We start from the raw sequence: 25,847 nt of genomic DNA, 5'->3' as shown, positions 1-25,847 counted from the left end.
TCCAGCTCCAGCCGTTGCAGCCATTTGGGGATTGAATCAGCAGATGGAAGATCTTTCTGTCTCTCCCTCTCTCTTTAATTCTGCCTTTCAAATAAATAAATCTTTAAAAAAAATTCAAAGTCAGGCAGGAAACAGGGATCGTCTGAATAAGGCAGCACTTCTCTGAGGAAAGACTGCATTACTAACATTCCTTTCTGGATCCTTATCACTAAGCTCCATATTCTAAACAGCAATCATAATTAAATTTTCTATCACTTGGGCCTTCAGGGAGGTAGTCAGAATAAGATGACTTAAAATCCCCAATAAATACTGCGAAGTTTTAGGTATTTATTATTTATTTAGTTAGTCTATTAAAACAGCACTGTCCATCCAGTCTTCAGGCAGGCAGCGTGTTTTCATGGCCACTTTCTCTTCTGAGGCTACTTTGAGTGCCCAAATCACATCACATTTCCTGCTGATGTCCAGACAACTGAAAATATGTGGGCTTGCGATGGAGGAAATCAACACAGCAACACTGGCAAAACACAATCCCATGAAATGGAAAACTACAAGTCTGTCTCAGGAGGGCGGCCATGTGGAGAGCATCTTAGGGGGGCAGCTCACTGTCAGCTGCAGCTATGTTCGCGTTTCTTTCTGCCTCAAGTTCAGAAACAAGTTGGACAATCTCAGGGTGAGTGAATTTTCCTGCAAAGCAAAAAGACATCACCATATTGACAAGAGAATGCGTTCATTCCCCCAGCTGGCTCCCAGGGTTTAGCACATGCTTTTCTCTCTGAGCTGGTCTGCATACTTCACTCCAAAGCAAAGGATCCCAGGTCCTGTAAGGGGCCAAAGAGGACTACTCGGAGTTTTATCCACTGTCACTGCAGGTGCCACTCCGGGAGAATGTAAGGGTGAGACTCAGACAAAGAATCGTCAGTTAGGCAGAGAAGCTCGGCCCATTCTGCACCTGCAATTCATCAAGGGGGACTGCCAGTAGGACCAGGGCTTCCAGGCTAGGCAGGATGTAAACAAGAAAGCAGACATCTCTCTTACAGACACTTCTGCTGGCTGACGTGTGCTGTCGTCAGAGTCTGCAGCTCTCCCCAGACTCCTGCCCTGCATAGCCACCAAGCTCCAGGTTACAACAGGAAGGTGGTGGCTAACACAGGGGACTGTCGAACCCTGGCAGCATCTCCTCCCCACTGTCGTTTCCTGCCTGCACCAGTGGTTGCTTACTGTTCCTTCTGAATTAAATTCTCTTCCACTCATTCTCCACCCTCCACGTCTTCTCTGAACAGTCCTTTCCCTTGCTTGCCCTGAGCACATGGCTTCCCTATGGCCCAGCTGTCTCACACAAACCTTTCCATGGACCTGGGCCTGTCCTCCTAGGCTCCTGGCTGCTGCTTCCAAGCTGTCCTCAGCCCCACAGGGCAGAGGTCATCCTGTAGATCACACCACTCTCTGTCCTTCCAGGTTGCCATCACTAACAGCACTGGAGGCCACTCTTGCCTGCAAAATGACAGTGTCTGCTTCAGTGCCACCCTCCCTAATGCTGGGCTTCAGTGCTCTCTCCAATGACCCTTCTGAGAGCCTGGCCATGAACTCCTCTCCCAGAAGAATCCTCTGCTCCTGGGCGGCAGCCACGTCCTCCCGCAGGCACCCCTGGGATCCGTCACTGGCAACGACGTGGTAAGGATGAGCTGTCCCTGCTGCCAAGGCCGTTCCCCACTGCGCACTGTGCATCAGGTTCCACCCCAGCAGTTCTTGCCCCTTGACTGTTGTCATTCACATAGAAACACGCTCGTTTTTATCTCCCATCTTACAAGCAAACAAGCCTTCCTTTGACCATGCATCTCGCTTTGGCTTACTCTGCTTGTCTACTCCTCTATAAGTAAATTTTCAAAAGGAGAGTTTTACTGTAACTCTCATTCCTTTTAATAATAATAATAATAAATATATATATATGTATATATATTTGCCGAGTCATTTCAAAGGCAGAGAGACACACAGAAAGAGAGACACATAAACAGATCTTCTATCTGATGGTTCTTTCTCCAACTTCTAAAACAGCTAAGGCTGGGTCACGCTGAAGCCAGGAGCCTGGCATTCAATCCTGGCCTCTCATGTGGGTAGCAGGGACTCAATGACTTGAGTCATCACCTGCTTCCTTTCAGGGTAGGCACTGGCAGGAAGCTGGAACAGGAAGCAGAGGTGGGCTTGAACCCAGGCATTCTCATATGCAAGGAGGTGTCCCAAGCAGCATCTTAAACACTGCACCAAACACCTGGGCCTTTCCGAATTCTTCTACACCCTCAATTAGGCTTCTGCTACCACTATTTCATTGAGACTGCTCTGACAGGGAGCACCCATTGCCTCCATGTTGATAAATCTGATGGTTACTCTCTCCTTCTTGAAACACCTTCTTCCCTTGGCTTCTCAGACCCCTGATTCTCTTCCCTCACCGGCCCCCAGTCTGGTCACAACTCCACTCTTCTAGGAGCTCAGCCACAGTCCTTGGGACTCCTCTCTCAGATGCCCCACATGCAATCCCTCAGCAAGTCCTGAGAACCCTTATTCAGAACTGATCAGCACCTGGCCATTCCTTATTCCCTTTCCCACTGCCACCCTGGTTCAAACCACCATCATTTCCGGCTTGGTCACTGCAGTAGTCTCTGCTTCCAGCCCACATGCCTTTCCCAACACAAATCAGACCACACTGCTCCTGGGCGCCATGTCCTCCCAGGGTTCCCAGTCTCCCTCAGGGCACAAAGCAAGGTCTGACACAGGCCTGCCAGCTGCCAGTGCCTGGGCCCACGAGTCACTTTTCCAGACTCATCTCCCTCCCTGCCCTGGTGCAGCCCCACCAGGCAGGGCCTCTGTGCTGCTCTTCAGCACACAAAGTTTCAGAGCACAAAGACAGAAAAACAGCTGTGAAGTGAGTTAGACAAAACTCTGTCGTTGAACTAGAACTGTCAGGTCCCCTTCGAAATTCTCATAAACAGGCACAGTCTACGTAGGTCTTCAACTTGGTTAAACCTTTCTCCAAGCATGAGTCATTGAGGTAATTGAAAAAGGTATTTCGCAAAGCTCTGACATACTTTTTATGTATAAATTTTTTAATAGAAGCAGTGCACCGGTCTCCCCCCAGCCGCACTGTCACCTCACAACCCTTTCTGGGTTCCAGTCTCTTCCTCAGTATAAACTCGGAGACTCTTCCAGCTCACACTTGTGTTGATTTTTCTAGTATTCATTCTCAGTTTCCACTTCCTATTTTTCACTGTGAGTGTATTGCAAGCGAAGCTACCAGTGTGTCAAACACAAACAAAGAAGCACATAAACGTGACTTCTATTTTAGTGAGATAGACCTGGTCTGCAAGGAGCCAGCGAGTCAATACTGGGTTATTTGGGCTACACATTCTCTGCAGTAACCCAGTTCTGCTGTCACAGCACAAAAGCAGCACAGCCCATGCACAAAGAACGGGTGTGGCTACAGCTCAATAAAACGTCACTCAAGCAACCAGGCAGCAAGCCCCGCTCTGCTGACCTCTGGTTTCTAACATTGTTCTAGTTAACTGAAGTTAACATTTTCGGAGGACTGCCTGCATTAGGGCCTTTCAGCGGCTTACTATGGTGAGGGTAAACAAGTAGAGGCTTGGGGAGAGAACCCACAAGGCACATCATGAAGTGGAATGCAAGCCAGACTGGGAGAGAGCGGCAAGCTCCAGACACAGTGCAGACTGAGCACAAGGAAGGGAACACTGCATTCTGACGGGGAGGAATAGGAAAGGAGACAAGAGAGGTGGGTGGCCTTAGACTCCAAGGCTTTTTAGGCCACTCAGAAGCAACAGGGTTTTATTTCTTTAGAGAAAGAAAAGCCACAAGAGTATTAAAAATAAACATGTGCTGAGACTTCTCTCTACAAAGGAGGACGAACAGTGAGTCTTGCAGAAAGAACTCAAAAACCCCCGGGCAGAGGTTATAGCAACAGGACAACCCAGAAACCACGAGGGCTTTATCTAGGGCAGGGGCAGTGGAGCTGGAGAAAGAGAAAAGAAAGTGAATCAAGGTCGTTCTCATGCAAATCACATCTCAGGGCACAGAGTATAAGCTAGGGCCTTCCTCTGGTGAGGCCATGTGAGAGGTCAGATATCGCCAAGTGCTCTCAGGGGCCATGGAAACAGAGCTGAACCAACCCTGGACTTGAGACCACTGCTGTGGCACAGAGGGTTAAAGCCCCAGCCTGCAGCACTGGCATCCCATATGGTTGCCAGTTCAAGTCCCTGCTAATGCGCCTTGGAAAGCACTGGAAGATGCTCCAAGTGCTTGGGCTCCTGCACCCATGTGGGTGGCCCCAAAGAAGCTCCTGGCTTTGGACTGGCTCAGCTCCAACCATTGAGGCCATTTAGGGATTGAACCAGCAGACGGAAGACCTGTGTGTGTGTGTGTGTGTGTGTGTGTGTGTGTCTCTACCTCTCTCTGTAACTCTGTCTTTCAAATAAATAAAATCAATCTTAAAAAAAAAAAACCCACTGAGTATTATGATCCCCAATTTTCAGAGAAGGAAATGGAGACTGCCCAGGGGCTCACAGAAGCAGGTTTTCCTAACATAACATTAGTCACTGAACTAAGTCAACCACACTACGAGGGGTTCTTGTTGAAAACAGTGTTAAGTACCTGCTGTGGAATCGTAGAAGTCTTGCAGTCTCCCGGGTTTGTTCTCCAGATCTTCGTATTCAGATGCCTGAAGAATCATCTCACACTGGTCCAGCTGCTTCACGAATTTAGCTTCTGCGCTGGCTTGGGTCTCATACTCCTAAGGAGGGGGACGATCAGAGCAGCGTGATGGGGTACTGGATTCCCGCAGAATTCTGACTCTGTTCGTACCCGAAGGCACAGTCACAGCTAAAAGCACATTCTGTACAGACTTGCTTCTGTGACCTCACAGCTCAGCACCAGGACCACAGGCACGAAGGATGTGTGCACCACTCCACCCACTCCACTGGGCGCCTTGGTCTCATTTGCTCACCTTAGCGACTACCAAGCTCTTTTGTTTGTGATGAACAGCCTGTCTTCACCTCAAGATCATTCTTCTTTTTTTATTATTATTATTTGACAGGTAGAGTCATAGACAGTGAGAGAGAGAGAGACAGAGAGAAAGGTCTTCCTTCCGTTGGTTCACTCCCCAAAGGGCCGCTACAGCTGGCGCGCTGTGCCGATCCAAAGCCAGGAGCCAGGAGCTTCTTCCTGGTCTCCCATGCAGGTACAGGGCCCAAGCACTTGGGCCATCCTCCACTGCTATCCCAGGCCACAGCAGAGAGCTGGACTGGAAGAGGAGCAACCGGGACTAGAACCTGGTGCCCATATGGGATGCTGGCGCCACAGGTGGAGGATTAACTAAGTGAGCCATGGCGCCAGTCTCAATCATTCTTCTTTTCTTTAAAATTATTTATTTACTTCAAAGTCGGTTATATAGAGAGGGAGAGGTAGAGAGAGAGAGAGACAGAGACAGAGACAGAGAAATCTTCCACCTGCCGGTTCACTACTCAGATGACTGCATGGCTGGGGCTGGGCCAAGCCAAAGTCAGGAGCTGTGAGCTACATCACACAACCACAAATTCTAACACATACCTTATAGAGCCACTCTTCTATTAAGACTTAAGTGCTGAGGGCTGACATTGAGGCACAGTGGGTTAAGATGCTGCCTGCAACCCGGCATCCCACACGAACACCAGCTCAAGCCTTGGCGTCTTCACTTCTGATCCAGCTCCCTGCTAATGGCCTGGGAAAGCAGCAGCAGATGTCCCAAGTGCTTGGTCCCCTGCACCCACATGGGAGACACAGATGGAGTTCCAGACTCCTGGCTTTGGTATCACTAGCTCAGACCACTGCAGCTATTTGGGGAGGTAACCAGTGGACAGAAGACCTCTCTCTCTCTAACTCTGACTTTCAAATAAAATAAATAAATCAGGTCTCCCGGTACTTTGTAATTCTACCCTAGATGTGTTCAGATCATAAAGATGTCATATTCTTGGGCAGGGTGTCGTGGCAGGAATCACTGAGAGCTTTCTGGGTTTTTATTAGATGCCTACTCATACAAAGGCAGCTATTTGGATCTGACACAGCTGAATACTATGCAGGGGAACCATTTCAATATGAAAACAAATACACTTTGTTTCATCTCAAAGGCACTTAAAATAATTGCATTTAAGTGCTCATTCAGTCGTGGTTATATATTTACATTTGAAAAATGCAAGTTCATGAATTTAACAAAGGAAATGGAGTACTCAAAGCACAGCAGTCTAGAATTTTTTTTTTCTGTTGAAAACTGAAAGTGAGAAAAAGATTTCAAGACAATTAGGAAATACATTTTACAAATCCTGGTAAACTTACAGATGTACTTAAAACAATGTAAACTGTTGGAGTTTTTTCCACACAAAGTAATGGTAGAGGGGGTCTCCAATTTTATTTTCCAGTAGAGGCAGTGCAAGGAGAATACTGCAGACCAAGCCTCTGCGGTGAGGGCAGGTGGCACGTGAAGAAATGACCGTAAAGGACCCTGAGTATTGCAGGAGGCAAGAGCAGAGAGAAGAGGCTGAAGACGGAGGCAGGAGCCAGCTCCCGACAGGCCTGCGGTTCCTGCTCCGGTGCCGCAACTTCCCCTCAGCTGCTGGGCAGCACTGAAGGGGTTCAGGCAGCAGGACTCATGTTGAGATTTCCAAGTCACAAAGATGACACCAACTGCAACATGGATCACAGCTACAACGGAAGCGAGGGAATCGGGTCCCGAGACTTTGCTGGCACTAGCAGACACTTTATAAGACTTGGTCAAGATCATAGCAGTGAAGATGGGAGGATATAGGGGCATTTAAGAAACATCAAGCGAGAAGTGAACTAAAATATGCAAGTTGGGGGCAGATGTTTGGCAGATGTGATTAAGATGCTGGTTAAGACACACGACTCCCAGATTAGAGCACCTGGGGTAGATACCAGGTTTCAGTGCCTGACTCCAGCTTCCTGCTAATGCAGACCCTGAGAGGCAGCAGGTGATGGCTCAAATAATTGGGTCCCTGGCCAGTGGAAGAGTTTGAGTTCTCAGCTCCCATCTTCAACCTTGTCTTACCCCAACCATTGCAGGCATTTGAGGAGTTAAAAAGCAGATGGGAGCTCTATCTCTATTTCAAAAATAAAAATAAAATATCAAAGTGAATGAGGGGCAGGTGTTTGATGCAGCAGTTAATATGCCCACAACGCATATCAGAGTCCCTGGTTTAAGTTTGGCTCCTCTGCTTCTGATCCAGCTCCCTGCTAATGTCTGGGAGGCAGCAGACGATGGCTCAATTCCTGGCAGCCTGCCAACCCACATGGTAGACTTGGACTGAGTCCTGAACTTCTAGCATCAGTCTAGCCCAGCTCTGGCTGCTGTGGGCATTTGAGGAGTGAACCAGGGGATGGAAGATATCTACGCCTGCCTGCTTGTCTTTCTTATAAAATGAAAATAAATTAAAACAAATTTTAAGAGAAAACGAATGAAAGGCAAAGATGAAAATGACTTACTAGTTTCTGGCTTGAGTAACTAAGCAGATGGCAAAATAAGGGGCAAAAGAAAAAAAAAACAAGCAAAAAACTGACAGAGCAAAACCATTTACAACAAGATCAAGGAGCATGACATTTCCATGAACTTCAAAATATATGTAAGTGGGGACCAATCACCTCCAGTCGTAAGCCCTGCGTGCGAGCAACGCCTGTGTGGGAAGAAGCATGGAGGAGCTCAGAGTGTCTGATGGGCCAGAGAATAAAGATTCTGAAGAGCCTGCAGGTGACTGATGCTGGGGAAGATCCTGCCCACTGCAGCCATGGAGGAGCCCAAGCAGCTTACAGGAGAGAGAGTTCTGCCCGTGTGAATTCGCTAATCTGACCTTCAAGTATAAAAACACAGAGAAACTATAAATAACATGCAAGAATTCAGGGGGTAATTATCCTATGTGCCCTTCTTGAAAAACCTACTACAGACAAGTCTGAGAATGACGTGAGAACCTGCGGTAACAACTTTAGTTACTGTGGCAGAATAACTACATCAGACGTAAAAAAGCAGAGGTTACAATAGCGCTTCAATGTTTGGGGTATGCAAATATAGAACAACTATTTTTTAAAAGACACACCATGGAGATAGCGTAGGTAAAATAAATTTTAAGCTGTTTTCAGTCATCAGAATTGATGACGGTGGTGTATAAACTGCTCTTCTGAGACAGGGACGTGTCTAAGGAAGGATAAAGCAAATGAACATAAAATATTTTGGGCTAGCATCATCTGTGTACCACATAACCAGCATTCCTGGTGTGGGAGAAAGGGTACCGGAAATAGCAGTGTGAACTCACAGGGTGTTTTTCTCTCTCTCTCCCTTTCTTTCCTTTTCTCTCTTTCCCTTCTTCTCTCTGTAGTATGAACACTGAGCTCCTATTGTGGCTCTGAAATACCACTTCCCCTTTAAAACTAAGCAAACCAGAAAACAGAGCCGACCTGGATAGAACATGTTTAAGATGGGGCTGGAAAGGTCCACCTCTGCGGTCTCAGTGTCAAGCCTATTTAGCCGACCTTTCCTATATGAACTGCTACCACGGAGTAGACAAAGGGGAAGCATAACATTGTTTCAGCTACTACATGAAATTAAAGCCAAATATTAGAACATCCCCATTTTATAACACCAGAGGATTAGAACCTAAAAGCCACCCTCCAAAGTTTGCCTGAGGGATCCAACCTGAATCTCAACCAGCCTCTGGATGCAGCTGCCAACCTGCATGAAGTAAGAGGACTGAGGGACACTACCTGCACCAGGCGTGCTCAACTGGCAAAACCCAGACCAGGGCAAAGTAGTAGAAGCCAAATGCTCTGGATTCTTCAACAGATAATTTGTAAGAAAAGGAAAGGGAACCTGGATTAAGGGAGACTTAGAAGACATTTTCAGCTTTAACAAATGGGAAAGATTAAATTAAAACACCTAAGGATGAATGTATGAATGACAAAAGCATAAAGTCATTCAAATGAACACTATAAACATCAGGGTAGTGGTCACTTGTTTGGATGGGAAAGGCTTCTGGATTGAGTGACAAAGTCCCAAATCTTGAGCTGGGTGGTAGTTACATGCATATTCATCTTGCAATAACTCAGTATGCTATACAGTAGTTTTTGCATGGTTTTGAGTGTTTTATTTTTCAATAAAAAGGTTTCTAAAATAATGAAATGATGACGATAACAAGCATGGCCATGAACCTGTTGCACTGAGGTTCCTATGGCTATTCTGATGGAGCTGTTGATGAGGCTGCTGAGTGATGAGTCTGCAGCTGAGAACTTTTCAGGAGACATAGGAGGTCATCAGTGCCTGACCAGTGAAGCATGACAGGGGTGTGGAGAGAAGAGCAGGTAGCCAGGACTCGGTCCTGCGAGGGGCACATGCGGTATGAAGATGGGCGGAAGAGGAGGAACACTTCAAATGGAACTGCCGGAAGAGGGGAAGAAAAAAAAAGACCGAAGGGAGCTAAGGGGTAGCAGCGCTTCAGATGCAGCCGAGGGGTCAGGTGGCAGGTGGGCACAGATGGGCTTGCTGAATCCAATCACACACAGGCTGTCTGTGATAGTCCCAAGAACAGTGCATGGTGAAGCTGTCAGTCACACGGGGAAGCAGTCAGGCATGCAACCAGGTCTGTACCCATCTGGTTGTGAAGGGAAGTGAGGAAACGCAGGATCCAGGAGGCACTGAAAAGAGGACTATGTGGACACACGTACGAGGCTATCCTCAGCCTCTGATTTCTTAGTGAAGAAAGAGGGAAGATTATCTGCTGCCAAGTCAGGGGGCGGTGGCAAGGCAGATGCTTGAAGAGAGGAATGGACAGCCGACGTGGGGCCACTGGGTGGTGACTGGTAGCCGTGAGGCTCAGCAGAGCCAAGGCCATTACGGGCAGCGACTCCAGGTCCCAAGGTGCGGAGGGTCCTGACACCAGTGCCGCACAGCCTCCACGGAGGACTGCAAATGACAAATGGCTACCGACTCCGACTGGGCTCTGGCACCGGAAGGAGTCAAAGCAAGAAGGAGATGTGAACTCCAGGTCCTCAAAACAGAAGACTGAAAAAGAAGAATCCGGGAGGAAAACAGGATGATCCCAAAGGCCCTCCCTTTGCTAGAACGAAGTGTTACTGTGTACCGAGTCTACCTTGTGTATACCTCTGCTCTCCCACCTCCCAGTGGCTCTCCTGCCAGGGTCCTGGGATCCTCCCATGGCTCAACATCAAACGCGCTCTCATACTTTGAGGGTCAGACAGGGCAGACATTTTTAATTAGCCTTTAACTCAACTACATCGTAGAGAAAATGAACTTCTGACAAAGTAGAGAGAAAATCAATCCAAGGGCAGGGGCGGTGTCCCAGGCATTCAGCATTGAGGGGGAGCAGCACCCCTTGTGCCTCCAGGCTCAGAACTGTCTTTTCATCAAAACTCCGGTGTTAAGGCAGATAGCTTTCTGTGATACTTTCAGAAAAATAAAGGAGAAAATGTTTCCTCTTGGGATTCTTGAAATGTGATTTCACACCAGGGTGAGAGATAAACTATATTCAAGACTATTTAATCATTTAAAAAAGATGCCACCCTTTGGGATGATTTATGGCATTTATAGTGGTGAATAGCTGTCAGGGACTAAAATCTCAAAACTCAATCAACTGGCATTTTCTGTGGAACTAGTACTATTCTAGGTTCCATGGGTACAGAATGATCATTATATTTTCTTAAATGAATGCCAGGATGTGTGGGTTGGAGATGGAGAAAAATAAGGCATACTATATGCCAGGTGGTATTCACAGAGTTTTACATATATTAACCCTCATGGCCCTATAACATATTTATGTTATTATTATTACCATTGTATTGATGAGGAAATTTAGACATGAATTAAATAAGTTAATCACACAGGTAAGAAACGGAGGAGCCATTATTTGCATCTTGGAAGCCTGAAATTTGAAGCCCCGGTACTAATACTGGATATGAATTATAGAATACATATATCATTATGTATATGTCCTCCTGGAAGCTCTCAAATGTGATCTGTGGATGTGACCTTATTTGGAAACAGGGTCTTGGCAGAAGTGATCAAGTTAAGACATGGCCCTGCTAGATCAAAGTGGGCTCTAACCCAGTAGAGTGAAATTAAGACAATATTGACAACATGGCTAAAACCCGGTGACTCAGGGGCAGGTACCAGAGGGATGCAAGTGATGTGTCTACAAGCCAAGGAGTGCCAGGGACTATAATCACCAACAGCTAGAGAGAGGCAAAGAAGGACTCTCCCCTACTGCTTTCAAAGAGAAATCTTCAGCAAGCTTCATTAATTCAACCAATGATGCTTATGAGACAATGGAGTAGTTACCTGTTTGGGGGGTTATCAAGAGTATTAAATCCTCTATGTTTTACATTTATCCAAAATGCAAAGTCTTTCTAAGTAACCATTGTAGTGTTCCTTTTGCAAGAGAATTAATTTAAGTATTAATTTAAGTAAAGTTCGCAGTGAAATTTTTAGCCAGTAATTGATAACTATGAAAATAATTTAGGGGCTGATGTTGTGGCTTTGCAGGTAAAGCTGCCTCCTGCAATATGGGTATCCCATGTGGGTGCTGGTTCATGTCCCAGCTGCTCTGCTCCCAATCCAGCTCCCTGCTTAATGGCCTGGGAAAAGCAGCTCCATTTCCAATCCAGCTCCCGCTAATGGCCCGGGAAAAGCAGCAAAGGATGGCCCAAGTGATTGGGCCCCTACCCCCCATACAGGAGGACAGGATGAAACTCCTGGCTCATGGCTTTAGTTTGGCCCAGCCTTGGCTATTGCAGCTATGTGAAGAATGAACTAGAGGATGGAAGATCTCTGTCTCTCCCCTTCTCTCTGTAACTGTTTCCTTGTTCCTTCCTTCCTACCTACCTACCTTCCTTCCTTCCTTCCTTTCTTTTTAGAGACTCATTTATTTATTTGAGAGAGTTATAGATAGAGAAAAGGAGAGATAGAGAGGTCTTCCATCCACTGATTCACTGCCCAAATGATGGCAATGGCCGGAACTGGGCCAATCTGAAGCCAGGAGCCAGGAGCTTCTTCTGGGTCTCCCAAATGGGTGAAGGGGCTGAAGCACTTGGGCCATCTTCTACTGCTTTCCCAGGCCATTAGCAGGGAGCTGGATTGGAAGTGTAGCAACTGGGTATTGAACTGGCGCCCATATGGGATACTGGTACCACAGTCAGAGGCTTAACCTACTATGGCACAGCACTGGCCCCTGTAACTGACTCAAATAAATACATAAACTTAAATAATAATGAAAATAATCTAATAGATACTGCCATTATGTTTATAAAATTAGGTGGCACAAGGGTACAAATTCTTATAAAATGTTTTCAAATCACAACGGTGTTTCCTCCTTAAGAGACAATCAAGGGACAGTTTCATAAGCTCTGATGCCTGTTGGTTTTCTCCTTTTGTATGAGACACAAGCTAATTTCACTCCTTTACCTCCCATTTTACAAAGAGTGTTCCAAAGGTTCTCTTGAAAGCCTGTAATACAGACCACCTGGGCCAGGCTCCCAGCTAAATACCATGCATACTTTGCCAGATTTGATTCTTTCCTAATCATTCCATGCGGTAGGTGTTAAAAGTTCACAATGGGTTTCAGCATTTTCTTTTAGAAAAATAAAATACATGTATGTAGACCATTACAGAATACCTCTAGCAAGGTCTGGAGCAGCACTCAGTTACTGGACGAGTATTTCCTCATCCAACAGAGGAGATTTGACTTGCACACCAAGGGGACTGAAGAGCCTCATGCTGGTTATGATTTTCCTACAAAATGAGTTTGGGCTAAGTCTCTCAAAAACTGGTTCTCTGAGTGCTCTGAATCTCATAGTTGTGGATAAGGGCATGTGGACCTGTAAGACACTTATTTTCTAGAGCAGACACTGGCGTTAACTGGAGTCAAGTAACTCTTCCATGCACGGCACGTAGACGACTTGAGATTCAAACCCAGGTCTGCCTGGCTGCAAGGCCCTGGTCTCTGCACCACACCCCACTGCCTTGAAGGGGCTGTTATTCCCACAGTGGAGCCAAGCCCCAGAAATGCCAGTGCACTACACAATCTGCTGCTGTAGAACAAGGCATTACCAGGACAAAGATCTGGCCAGGGTTTCTACGACAGGCACATCCCATCTCGCTCCCAAGATGAGGGAAAACCTGACCCAGCACAAGAGGCAACAGGAAAGGGACTCTGCCAGCTTTGAGGCTCAGGGGAGAGGCAAGACAGGGGGTGGGATTCCGATTATGTGGAAAGAGAAGACGAGAGACTAGGCTCTGAAGAGGGGAGGAATGAATTAGGGCTTTAATGAAATATGAGAAGTGCCGAGTGGGAAGCAGGACTATCTCAGAGTAAGGAACCAGTGTGGACTGCACAGAAGTGAGAACCAACCTGTCGCTGGAGGAGGGGATTTTTTTCCTTCACAAATAAACAACCCTAGGAGAACAATGCAATGGGAGGCTTAATCTGCCCTTTCCTGCCAGGGTACCCTCCCCTGGCCAGCAGCAGTGCTGGAAGGGAAGCAAGCCTGGGAGGGCCACTGCTCCATGCCAGGCGTCTCAGCAGCTCTGCGCTTGGATGACATCCAGCCCTAGCAACCTTCCAGGGTTTTACAGATGGGCTACGGACCCAGTGAGGGGAACGCGCCCAAGGACGCGGTGCGGTAGAGGCGATCCTAGTTCTGAACTCTGCCCAGGTGCGTGCTCTTTTCAAGGATGAGAAACAGGTGGGCAGATGTGGGCAAAGCAGCAGGAAATCCAGGGGCTGGGAGTCAGGGTGTGGATTAGGCACGTGGGTGACAAAGGAAGTGGAGGACGTTAGAGCAAAGAAAACTTTCTATCAGGCATGGGAAATTTCTGCAGCAGCTCAAGGCGAGAACCAGAATCAAGCAAGATGGGAATGTTAGGATAGTTTGTTAAGATAGCACACCAACTTAAACATCAATGAACCACACCAATTCAATCACAGTCAATGGAAAGGAACTCTTCATATATACGTACTTCCCAAAGTTCGAAGAGCTCCTTTCTGAGGTCCTCTGGCAGGAGCTGGGTTATCTGCTTCATGGCTTCCTGAAAGACCAAATCATTATTTTAATTATGTTCACATTTATCTAAGTTAATAGCCAACCTACAAAATCCTAATAACAGGCTCATGCCCTTTTTAAATTTTAAGTTTTGCTTATTTATTTGAAAGTCAGAGTTGACAGAGAGACAAGGAGAAGCAGAGAGAGAGATCTTCCATATGCTGGTTCACTTCCCAAATGCCTGCAACAGCCAAGCTGGGCTAGGCTAAAGCCAGCAGCCAAGAACTCCATCCAAGTCTCCCATTTGGGTTGCAGGAACGCAAGTACTTGGATCGTTATCTGCTGCCTCCCAGGCACATTAGCAGAAATCTAGATCAGAAGCAGAGGTGAAACTCAATCCCAGGTACTCTGATATGGGGTGTGGACAGGGAACACAGGCAATCCCAAACAGTGGCTTCACCTGCTGCACAGAATGTCAACCCTGAAGGCTGACAATTTTACAAATAACCCCCACAGGTGTAACATTATAAACAGAGACATACTGGATAATATTTCTAACTCGCAAGGAAGGCAGTCATGGTATGTGAAATCAGTAAGTATATTTCTGCATATTATCTCCACTTAGTACTTTCTTCGTGGTCTCAGCACATTAGACAGACACACACATAAACACTCAAGCAAAAAATAAACGAGGAGGCTATCGGACAATTACAGAAATGTCAGGGAGTGAGACGGCTGGAGATGCGGGCCCTGCCACAGGGATGGACGAGCCGAGTTGATCAGGAGCATCGTCTTGAAAAGCCCCATGTCTGCAATGATGACAGTCCTGAAAGCCTGGAATTTTTCTGTCTGAAAATCAACTGTAGATGTTAAACTTCTGGCAGAGGAAGGAATCTCTTGCTCAAAGTGTGGTTCTGCTGTGTAAGGAGAAGTGTGCCAGTCTCAGCGATGCAGCCCTTTCAGACGTCGTTTGCACTCAGGTTCATCGGCACTAGAAAATCCGGGATGTGTATCAGATGAGTAAAGGACCAGGTGCAGAACTTGACCTTTTTGATTTAGAACAGTTCAAAAGTTCATTTACAAACATTCTTCGGAAGGCATTAAAAAAATGTGATGGTCAGCTTCAGCGATGCCAAGGAGAATACAGTCTGTATTCAAATCCCTTGGGGAGCACAGTATACTAAGCCAAAGCAGTACAAACCTACTTCCATGGTGTACTATTCCCACACGCCCTATGCCTTCACTTCTTCCTCCAGGCTCAGGAGCAATATCCCCCTTCTGGGTCAGGTACTGACAATCACTAGCAAACACCATCAGATCGTACAAATAGACCTGACAAGCAGATCCCTGGACTCTCTTAAGGCTATTGCTTTCATGTAGTCTAGTCAGAACTTTGAAATCCACAGCACTACAACACCTCAACAGAAAAGGAGCCTTTGGCTGGACATAAACACAGATTCAAGGATCATTCACGAAAATTCAGTAGAAAAAGACAAAGTCCAGAGAATAACCCAAGAAACTTTTGGAGACTATCCTCACACCACGACTAGAATTTGCATAATGGAAGCTTGAAACAAAGAATCACTGTGGTGCCTTATAAAAAAGTTCTCCAGCCCGCACCTTTTGGAAGCATTGAAATCCCTAGCACCAGCCAGAATTGCAGATGCACCACTTTCTCCACTGCTCACTTGCATACCCAACAAAGGAATGAATTATTTTAAAATTAGAGATAATTAAGATACATGGAGTTTTGTAAGTGCCTCAGTTCCTTGACTACAACTATTGCCTATGTATTTGTTAATGGGTGGTTGGGTAGCTTCTTTCTATAATTTTGTATTTTATAAATTAATTATTGGTATTGAAAGTTTAGAAACCTTCATATAATTGCTGGGATTGATTCCTTCCTCATTCCCATGTTCTGCTAGGGATGGCAGTTGTGGGCATTTGAGATTCCACAGGATATCGATGGCTCCAGACCTGACTCTGAGTACTTCACTGCTCTGAGTCAAGAAGGAGGCCTAGTGGTGCAGCCTACTGGGTATCATGTCCAGTGTCCTTTCTCCCACTCCTGCCTCTTCTCTACCCTGGGGATATCTGGTTTCAATTGCCAGTGTCCAGGGATTTCCTTGTAAACCTTGGATCACATAAAGAAACACCAAGAAACTTTACCTGACTCCAAACTTCTGGGAAAGTCATAAAATTAGTCTGTTCAGATGGAAGAGTTGAGCCCATGAAGTTGTTGTTGTAAGAGGCTCTTTGATGATTCAGTTATATAAAATCATTGTTTAGTTGTAAATCAGCTCTTCATAATCTTTTATCATGTGTAACATTCAAACTGACCATTATTATCCTGATTTGTGAACAAAGATACTGAAAACTTAAAAACAAAAGAAATATCAGAAGCAAGGTCAAGGATTTTACATCTCATGGATGAATCACAATATGACCCACATAAATGTCAAGCACAAGCATATTTGAGTTCAAAATAAACCAGAGTGGCGAGAAAGGGAAAGTAACACTGAATTATAAACTCAGCCCAGGCCACTTGGAGGCCATCTCCATGAAAATACAATGAAGATTAAAAAAATGGGATCGACCGTAGCCACTTCAAAATAAACCATTTTTGCCAGGGTGGACAATCTGCTCTTCCAAGTACAATCACCATCGTACATGGTGTGCAAATGGCTGTATTTTCATTTTCTCATCAGAGTTTGGGAGACAGAAAGCATGAAAAGAGGCCCAAGAATTAATAAAAACCCAAAGAAAGGCAGAAATCAAAGAACGAGAGCATGGTGGGTACCCTGGACTTATTGCTAGAATCCGAAATCCTGGGAGCTCCCCTTTTGCCCATCTCTTCCTTCATCTGAGTTGCTCCAGTAGCCTTCTAGAATATCACAACCTTTTCTCAAAGGGCTTCAAATTCTTCCACCATCCTCACTGCATTTTTACTCCTCCAACTGCAGAGGTTAGAGTACTTGCAAACACCATGGTTTTAGGTTTTGGCAACATAAAAGGCTTAACAAAATAGTGAGTTCAGGAAAAGCAATGAAAATGTGTGTGTTTTTATTACTGAGAGGAAAAGAAACGTCAGAGACCAGAGCAAGCCATATCTGCCAGTGTGGACAATCTGCTTTCCTAGGTACAACCACCGTCTTCAATGGTGTGTTCAATAACTGAGCTGTGGCATCCTACTGCCCTTAGTAGTATGGAATTCGGTGTATCCTGAGGTTGCTTGCTTCAGTCCCTTGCATCCTGTTCATAAATTTCAGCAAAATGTTTTGAGAAAATACTTTGTGTTTTCACAGATAAAAGGTGCCTTCATAGACCAGATCATCTTCTCTACACCTTTCAAGTTTGCCCATTCCTCTTGTTTGAAAAGAAACCACTGGATGACAAATATGTACAGGCACATCAAAATCTAAACATCTAAAATAAACATAAAAGCCTGGCCTTGGCACGGCATTATTTTATTCCCTTTGCTGTGATGCATCCAGCACTGAGCACCGTGATTTCCGCCTGGTCTGACCAACATGGAACAGGAAGGAATCGCCACTTCCTTCATGCTAGATGCCGCATGGGTGCCTCAGAAAGCTTGTGGGAAAAGCGCAATTAAAAGATGAGTTTCTTTTGGTGAAACATTTTGAAATCCATGTATAAAAGGGGTCTTCAAAGAGTTCATCGAAAATGGGTATTATGATAAAAGTATGCATGGGTTTCAAAAATGTTTTGCCCCAAAATAAAATCTCTTAATTTCACATTTCTGTAAAGTTTTTGAAGGCCCTTGTGCATTTCTATGAATGCAGCCTATGACCAAACCAATTTTTAGAGCTATCCAATTGCTGACTTTACTAACAAATTTTCTGTTGACCAAAATCCCTACATTCTTTGAAAAACAGACAACAAACAAGTAATTTTGCTCTCTTCTTGAAACTGATCAATGACTTTCTGGATCCAAGCTCATTGATGAGCCCTTTTAGATAGTCCATTCCCTGTTTGGTGGCATGTGCCACATAATCATATTCACACTTTAAAAGGAAGCTGCTGAAATCAACCTCAGTAAAATCCAGGGCACGCGGCTGCATTTCCCTTCCTTGTTGGTTGTAAGCCCTGCCATCCCCACTTCCGTACTGTTTCACCAGGCTGTTCATGCAGATTTACAGTGCCAATTTCCCTAGTTTCTTGCTCTGTTAGCAAAGCATGTCAAACCCTTGCCTGAAGTTCTGAGCTGAGTGCAGCTTTTAGAAAATGCCTTGTGTCAGCTTTGTGACAAGCATCCAGAAAGCACTGCTGGTCATGCACACTGCTCAGGCTGACGCAGTAGCACCTAACTGCAGACTCCAAGCCCAGACTGGGACTGGCACTAGTTCTGCATCTCTGAGGAACTTACTCAGCCTCATTGTCTCCCAAGTTTCTCATCTGCAAACGGCACCTACCCAACAGGACTATTACAAGGGTTGAGTGTCAGGTGCTCATATCCTCACACATGATCAGCACTTCGTAAAAGTTGCCTGTATTTTCATTTTCTCTATATTTCCATGTTCAACCTCATGATAAAGTTCTGTTCTTCTCCTTGTACCCTCCCAACTGTTAGTAATGTTAACCCCTGAAGACAGACACACACTGATACTTGTTCTTCAAACAACTTTTCCCTCCATAAAGGAGTCTCACGTGCCACCTCAAGTTCCATCCTCCTAGATCTGGTGATCCTGATCAGGTATCAGCTACCAACTCAGGTTATCATATAAAATTGTATTTTTACATATTATTGCATTATCACACTGAAGTATTGCTTTGGTCCCCCTTCCTAAATTCCTCTTGTGTCCTCCTTCTTTCTTTCATGTTGATATCTACTCTCCTCCAAAACAATCTTCCAATTGATCAAGTATTTCTTTTCCTTCCCACTTCAGTTTACAATCTTGCCGATCCAGTCTGCTAGCCTCTGGCAGATGATGCATCCTGCTTCTTGTTACGTGTGTGCCACTTCGAGCCAAGAAAGCCTCACTTAATTATCTTAATGCATGGTTCAGACATCCAAATCTTGTTCATAAACACCATCTGCATAGAGAATTGATCACCTCCCAGATCTTTCTCTCTGTCCCCAAATCCTGATCCATAGCAGGAAGAGGCAGTGGAAGATCAGTGCTCTCCAAGCCTTTGGTTTCTTGCCCAAGAACCTGTGGTTCTTTAAGATGTTTTTCCAGTCCCTTCTGCTGGTGACACTTACTCCCTTATGAATCAGCAGAATGGGCATCAGCCCGGGGGTTTAGTGATGCCAGAAAGGTTTTCATCCCAGCCAGGAAGCAGCATTCAGGAAGACAGCAGCACCTCTTGGACTGGTCCAGTCTCCTCTGGGCCCCTGCAGGGGGCGACACTAGCCAGCACCCAGCCCTTGTCAGGACTGTGGTAGATTTTTTCTCACCTCTAGTGGTTGGAGAGCCTTCACATCAATGCTGGTTCTTTTCCAGATGTTTCTGTCTTGTGTTAAACAAGGCTGAGACAGCCCTACATTTCTATTGTGTTAAACAAGGCATAGAACAAGCAAACGCCAATTTGCTGCTTACTCCAGCAGCTTTGCTTCCCTGTAGAGAAAACCTCAGATTCGTGGTGCAACCCCAGAAGGGACAGGGTGTCTGAAATCTTAAGTCTTCCTCTGTGTCACATTCCTGCACCTGGTCTCTGCTGATCCTCTGACGCTTGAGTTCGTTACTTCGCCTCTACTATGTCCAGGTGGTACCTTTGAATGAATGCCCGTCCATCCTGAGCGGAGCTACAAAACTGAGGCACCCTCCCCTCCTCCACGTTACATTTCACGACTCACCGTGTTGTTGTGCCAATTATTTCTGCAACTCAGAATCTTGATCTGTTTCCTTTTTTGACATTAATTCTGCCAACCAACCCAGGGACTTTATATCCCTGATGGTCTAGACTTAGAGGAACCTTTCTTTAGTTTTCCCCCATTCTTCTGTCTGCCTATATTCTCGCAGGAAAAACACAATCCTTACACTATTCTCCTTGTTCCCATGTTTCAGACTGGGTTTGAACTCCTAAACTAGGACTCTAATTCTTTATGGATTGGGGCCAGCATTGTGGCACAGCAGGTTAAGCCACCGCCTGCGAAGCCAGCATCCCATAGCAGAGTGCCAGTTTTGAGTCCTGAGTGCTCTGCTTCTGATCCAGCTCCCTGTTGGGAAAGCCGCAGAAGATGGCTCAAGTGTCTGGGCCCCTGCCATCCACAGGGAAGACCCAGATGGAGTTATGTGCTCCTGGCTTCAGCCTGGCTCAGTCCCTGTCACTGCAGCCATTGGGGGAATGAACCAGCAGATGGAGGGTCGATCTCTCTGTCTCCCTGTTCTTGCCTCTAAAGGGGCAAAGATCCTCTTGGCTATGGAGCTTTCCCATCTCCTGAGCTTTGAAAACAGCAGTTTAAGCCCTCTTGCCCTGAAAGGTCACCTCTGTAGACTCCCTCTACTCAGCCACTTAGAAAAAATCGCTAATACCTACAATGAAAGCCACCTGCCTTAGCCCTGAACTGGGAACCAGCCAGTGGTCAATATAAAAAGTCTTCCTGATTTTTCAGCCTCCACTTCAAAATGTCTTCCTCTTTGGCCATGGACTCTGGGCTTAGAGCTCACAGTAACACTGATGTAATATTAGTGATGCTACTTATTTTTTACTAATACAATTAATAGCCACTAACTTAAAAAAAACTAACTTAAAATTTACTAAATAGTAATAATGGTTATACTTGTGATTTACAAAACTTCCCTCTAAAGAGCTTAAAGAACACATAGAATTCCTACAAATTCACTTAAGCTGTTTCCATTGTTCCAATGAAAGCCATACTGTCCACATCCACATACTAATGAGAACTGGAACCGAAACCAACATCATTGTCTGTCCTTGTGTTGAAGATGACTGGGAGCAAGCAGCACATTCTCATTGTGTTAAATGTTTTTGCAAACAAGCAAACACCAATTTGCTGCTTACTCTAGGAAATCCCTGCTTCTGGAAGATAATCACTACAAACCACCCAAGACTCTCTTTAAGACTCTCTTGTTTTTCTCACCAGTCCCAAGCCAAGATGTCCTCAATTCCATGCAAATCCAGTTACCTACCTATCTTGGAAGATCCACCTTAACTTTCTCTAGATCAGGCTCTACAACTCTACAAATACCCTTCTCTCACCTCCCTTTCCTGGGATACTCCTAAGATGTGCAAGCGGAGTTCTCCTTTACAGCAATGGAACTGACAAACTTAGGTTTGCTCCAGCGATTTCCTGGCAGTCTTCTGCACAGTCAACAGCCACCACTGACCTCTTCTCGCCTATGTTTTTCTTCTTTAGGGATGTTATCTGCTGGTGCTATGTCCCCAACGATGCACTCTGCCATATCGTGAACCAGGGCTAGGCGGATACATCTGACCAAGCAAGAAATGTTAACAATTACACAGAATTATATTCACTACCAGTTCCTTGTCTATACTATTTTGAAGTTAACATAACACACTTTTCTTTCTCTACCCTCAGAGAAGACTTTAATACAGTATTTTCTAAAGTAATTATATTCCACCATCCTACATCCCTTCTGAACCACAACTGCTAGTTTTCAATCCAGGAAAATACAGAGGGAACTGTTAGAATGCTTTTTAATAGCTAATTTCTCAAATCTCACTTCAAACAGTTCATAAATTCAGATTGCAAGCCAGGAGATAGTCTGACTGCAGCATTTACTTACTGATGTAAAATTCTGTAACAATCATTTCCCCCAACCTATTAGGGAGATGCGAGAATGAAGCTGTTTACAGGGTCATTGGTAGAGCTAGACAGATGTGGTTTTGAACCTTGCAACCGACACTGATTAGCTAGATGACTTTTGCCAAATTATTTAATTTCTTAAGTGTCCAAATTTTTCACCCTTACTTTTACCATCTGTAAAACAGGGCTAGTAATACTTACCAGGTTGGTGAGAAAATTAAACTTGATAATTTATGTTTCTGGCACACGTTGCTCATTCATGGTTATTAGTGAGGAATGATCAGTAATTATGATAATCATCATCAAAATAACAAAGGCAACTAATGAGATAAACACCCCGGGGGCCAGTCTGCTTTACATTCTATCAAGGAGGCCTTGCCAGGCCTAACAGCCTCCTTTTAGGTTTCTCTGTCTCCAGTGTCTCAATCAGCTCAAATCTCAAATAATTCTTAAATTCTCCCCTATTTGACTTCACCTTCATCCAGTACTATTTACTAAAAATCTCCCAGTTCCATTCCCTCTGCTGAGTAAGAGGACTCCTCAGATTCCTTATTGTAATCAATTATTTGCTGTAGTCAAACTGATACACTTCTCGTTTCCAGAACATTCCTTTACTTTCCTCTACATCAACCCTTTAGAACCCAATGCAGGTTCTGCCTCCCCCAATAAAACTAACCCGGAAGAGCAATCCACCCTACTGCAGAATAATCTGCTAATTTTCTACCATAACTTATTTTGCACTTTCAGATTGTGCAATTCATTTGGGATTGATTTTTCTTATATTGCTAATAAACACTTATACTATGCTCAAAAGGCATTTTAAACACTTGTTGATTGACTAAAGTGGGAGAAGATTCCTCTTTTTCAACTATATATATGCAGTACAGCTCCACAAAGTCCTTTCTTAAATGGACAGGAACTATATAGGTTAAATAGGTTAAGCCTATTTCTTGAATAGGCTACTATTCATAAAAGGGCCTAAAAATACAGTGTGGGTCCCCTCCCCCCAGACCAAGGCAGCACCTTTCATTAGCCAACAGAACACAGGGTAGTTTACAACAACTGAAGCAATGAACACACAGCATTCCCTCTTCCCACGTAGTGAATCTCTACAATCTGGTAATTTTTTTTTTTTTTAAATAAACAAACCTACAAGAATGTGACACAGGCCTGTCATGAGAAGTGTGCACACCCATTATGGAGAGGACCTCCCAGCATGAAGCTTACCGGTCTTTATTAAGATGGTCATCTTGAGTCACCATGGCCATAACTGCCATCCGGTACATGTGATCGGATACGCTCTCTGGCTTCTCCACATTTCTGTATACCCAGCCAGTCCGTGGGACTCTCTGATAAATATGAAGAAAAAGAAGTTTTGGGTTTTTTTAATGTTACTGTCAAGTAATTGCATCTATTTTTTAAAAGATTATTTATTTATTTGAGAGGTATCTATAGGCAGAGAGGGGGAGCAACAGAAAGGTCTTCCATTCTCTGGTTCACTGCCCAGATGGCCGCAATGATTGGAGCTGGGTCCATCTGAACCCAGGAGTCAGGAGCTTCTTCTGGGTCTCCCACGTGGGTGCAGGGACCCAAACACTTGGGCCATCTTCAACTGGTTTCCCAGGCCATAGCAGAGAGCTGGATTGGAATTGGAACAGCCAAGACTGGAACTGGCATCCATATAGGATGCTGGCATACCAGGCAGAGGCTGGGCCACAGTACCGGCCCAGAAAAAGAAGTTAAAAAAAAAAAAACTGAATATTTTAGCCAACCTACTATGTTTTTTTATTTTTTTAAAGACTTATTTATTTTATTTGAAAGTCAGAGTTACACAGAGAGAGAGAGAGGTCTTCCATCCCATTGGTTCACTCCCCGGTTGGCCACAACAGCTGGAGCTGCACTGATCCGAAGCCAGGAGCCAGGAGCGTCTTCCAGATCTCCCACGCGGGTGCAGCAGCCCAAGGACTTGGGCCATCTTCCACTGCTTTTCCAGGCCAGAGCAGAGAGCTGGATGGGAAAAGGAGCAGCCGGGGCTTGAACCGGTGCCCATATGGTAAGCGGGAGCTTCAGGCCAGGGCGATAACCCGCTGCACCACAGCACCAGCCCTGAAAACTACAATGTTTAAAGAGACGCCCAGTGGGGGCCAGCCCTGTGGTCCAGCTGGCTGCTTGCGACCACGCCAGGATCCCACATCAGAGCTCCAGGGCTTCCATCCTGCTTCTGGCCCAGCTCCCTGCTAATGCACCTGGGAAAGCAGCAGATGATGGTCAAAGTGCGTGGCCCCTGCCACTCACTTGGGAGCAGTGGATGGAGTTCCAGGCTCTGGTCACTTGGGGAGTGAACCAGAGGGTAGAAAAGCACTCTCTCGCCTGGCTTGCTCCCTCTCTCTTCCTTTTGAGACGGCTAGTGAAGAGCACTCCAAAAGCCAGATGGCGAGAAGTCATTCACAAATGTACCAAAGTCCAACAGTGTCCTGTGTTACTGGTTTAGTTATGAAACTGATATGAGTGCTTTATTCACAAACACAAAACTACTTTTCCTAATTACAAGGGTCCAGGTTTTTTGCCTATAATCTCATGTGCAGAAGCAGAAAACACTGTGACTTCCAAACTCTCTGCAGAAGGGATTAGGGCGTTTCTCATTGCTTAGGACTCTGCCCTTGATTCAAACCACGGCCTCTTAGGTCCCTGCAGCTCAGAAAGCTTCACTTGTAAAGTGCATGTAAACCCGGGCGGGGAAATCACGTGATTTCGGGAAATAACTGCGGAGAATTCAACCCTCCGCCTCCGAGGGAGGCTGGTCTTCCTCCAGCTGCTCGGGATCACCCCCAACCACTCACAGGACACCGGGGCGCCGGCCCCGGAGGACCCGAGCGCAGGCGGGGCCTGTGCGCGGGACCGGGCAGTCTGAGCGCCCGCCGCTCCGTGGAAGCCTCCGGAAAGGCTGCCGGGCCGGGCTCGCGGCCCCAGACACCCGACACCCGATAGCTGGGCTTGGACCCCGATCCGGCCCCGGGCAGCCGGCCGCGCCGTCTCCGGTTCAGGCCTCGCGGCCCCGGCGGGAGGACGTTTTCCTTTCGGAACCGCGCGGGGCGGGGAACGGCGCAGGCAGCTCCAGGCCGCAGCCCGCCGGGACTCGGAGGGCCCGCAGCTTCCTCGTGGTGCCCGCCGGCAGCCTCCCGGCCCAGCGCCCGCTCACCTTGAGCCGCCCCACCAGCCGCAAGAACTGCAGCAGGGGCCGGGCCCCGCGGCTCGACAAGGCCGCGGAGGAGACCGAAGCCATGCGGAGGATCACGGCGAGGAGGTGCAGGCCACGTGGTCTCGGCCCGAAGCTCCTCCCTCCCCTCTTCTTCCTCCTCCCCTCCCTACTTCTTAAGCCTTTCTCCCCTTGCCCTCCTCCTCTTCCTCCTCTACTTCCTCCTCCCCCTTCTCCTCCCCTCTGTCTCCTCCCCTCCATCCCCTCTGTCCCCCTCTGTCCCCTCCACCTCCAATTCCTCACTGTGATTTTCTAGGGCCCTTCTGCCCAGTCTTCTACCTTGCTAGCCTCCCTGGCCGCCACTTGGGCAGTGTTTGGCACCACCAGGCACACCATCAAACTTCTTCAAGAATTCCAGTTTTCCAGTCCCAGTGGGAGGGGCGAGTGTGTGTGTGGAGGAGGAGGGCTGTGCAATGTTGCACAAAAACCTTACTGTTTAGGACTAACTCATTGTCTAATTAGGGAAAGAGAGAAGGAACTCTACTTCGGGGGGGGGGGGGGGATCCACAAACATTGTAACAGAAGGACCAGGAATACTTTGGAGGGGAATTAGGAGTGGTGGAAGAACTGGGAGAGTTTGCAGGGAGCCCTGAGTGTGCTCAGAGGAAGAGCAAGCCATTGGTGAAATCAGAAGCTTCCTAGCACCCAAGTGCTGAAGAATCTCTGACTCCCCAAAGATGGTCGGTTCTGTCTTGATTCCATCAACAACCAGTGGGACTTTTGTGGAAATACTTTTCCCAATTGTTT

The 25,847-nt window shown here is 46.2% G+C and overlaps 1 protein-coding gene and 1 pseudogene across 2 annotated transcripts; one reads left to right on the top strand and one right to left on the bottom strand.

Annotated features, from left to right (window-relative positions):
• Positions 1 to 307: 307 nt before the first annotated feature.
• On the bottom strand, positions 308 to 25,277 carry HDDC2 (HD domain containing 2). Of its 2 annotated transcripts, none has more exons than XM_002714715.5 (6): positions 25,044 to 25,277; positions 23,072 to 23,193; positions 21,405 to 21,507; positions 14,069 to 14,137; positions 4,657 to 4,795; positions 308 to 684 (listed from the first exon to the last, which is right to left on the bottom strand). In XM_002714715.5, the coding sequence occupies exons 1-6, from the start codon at positions 25,125 to 25,127 to the stop codon at positions 587 to 589; spliced, it is 615 nt and encodes a 204-aa protein (XP_002714761.1). In that variant the 5' UTR covers positions 25,128 to 25,277; the 3' UTR covers positions 308 to 586. The 2 variants fall into 2 exon arrangements, with proteins under 2 accessions (XP_002714761.1, XP_069929732.1); XM_070073631.1 differs by having other exon boundaries at positions 639 to 1,491.
• On the top strand, positions 14,338 to 15,828 carry LOC127492970 (centromere protein N pseudogene; annotated as a pseudogene).
• Positions 25,278 to 25,847: the final 570 nt, after the last annotated feature.

Source organism: Oryctolagus cuniculus, chromosome 5 (genome assembly GCF_964237555.1).
Source record: "Oryctolagus cuniculus chromosome 5, mOryCun1.1, whole genome shotgun sequence".
Lineage (NCBI taxonomy): Eukaryota > Metazoa > Chordata > Mammalia > Lagomorpha > Leporidae > Oryctolagus > Oryctolagus cuniculus.
This window is presented reverse-complemented; position numbering and strand designations above follow the sequence as displayed.

Bases quoted from the DNA above. Each gene is read 5' to 3' on its own strand.
- HDDC2 (XM_002714715.5), bottom strand. From the start codon at position 25,127: ATGGCTTCGGTCTCCTCCGCGGCCTTGTCGAGCCGCGGGGCCCGGCCC. The intron at 23,194-25,043 runs GTGAGCGGGCGC...CATATTTATCAG, and splicing joins GGCTGGTGGGGCGGCTCAAG to AGAGTCCCACGGACTGGCTG. The intron at 685-4,656 runs GTACTTAACACT...TTTGCTTTGCAG, and splicing joins CTTCTACGATTCCACAGCAG to GAAAATTCACTCACCCTGAG.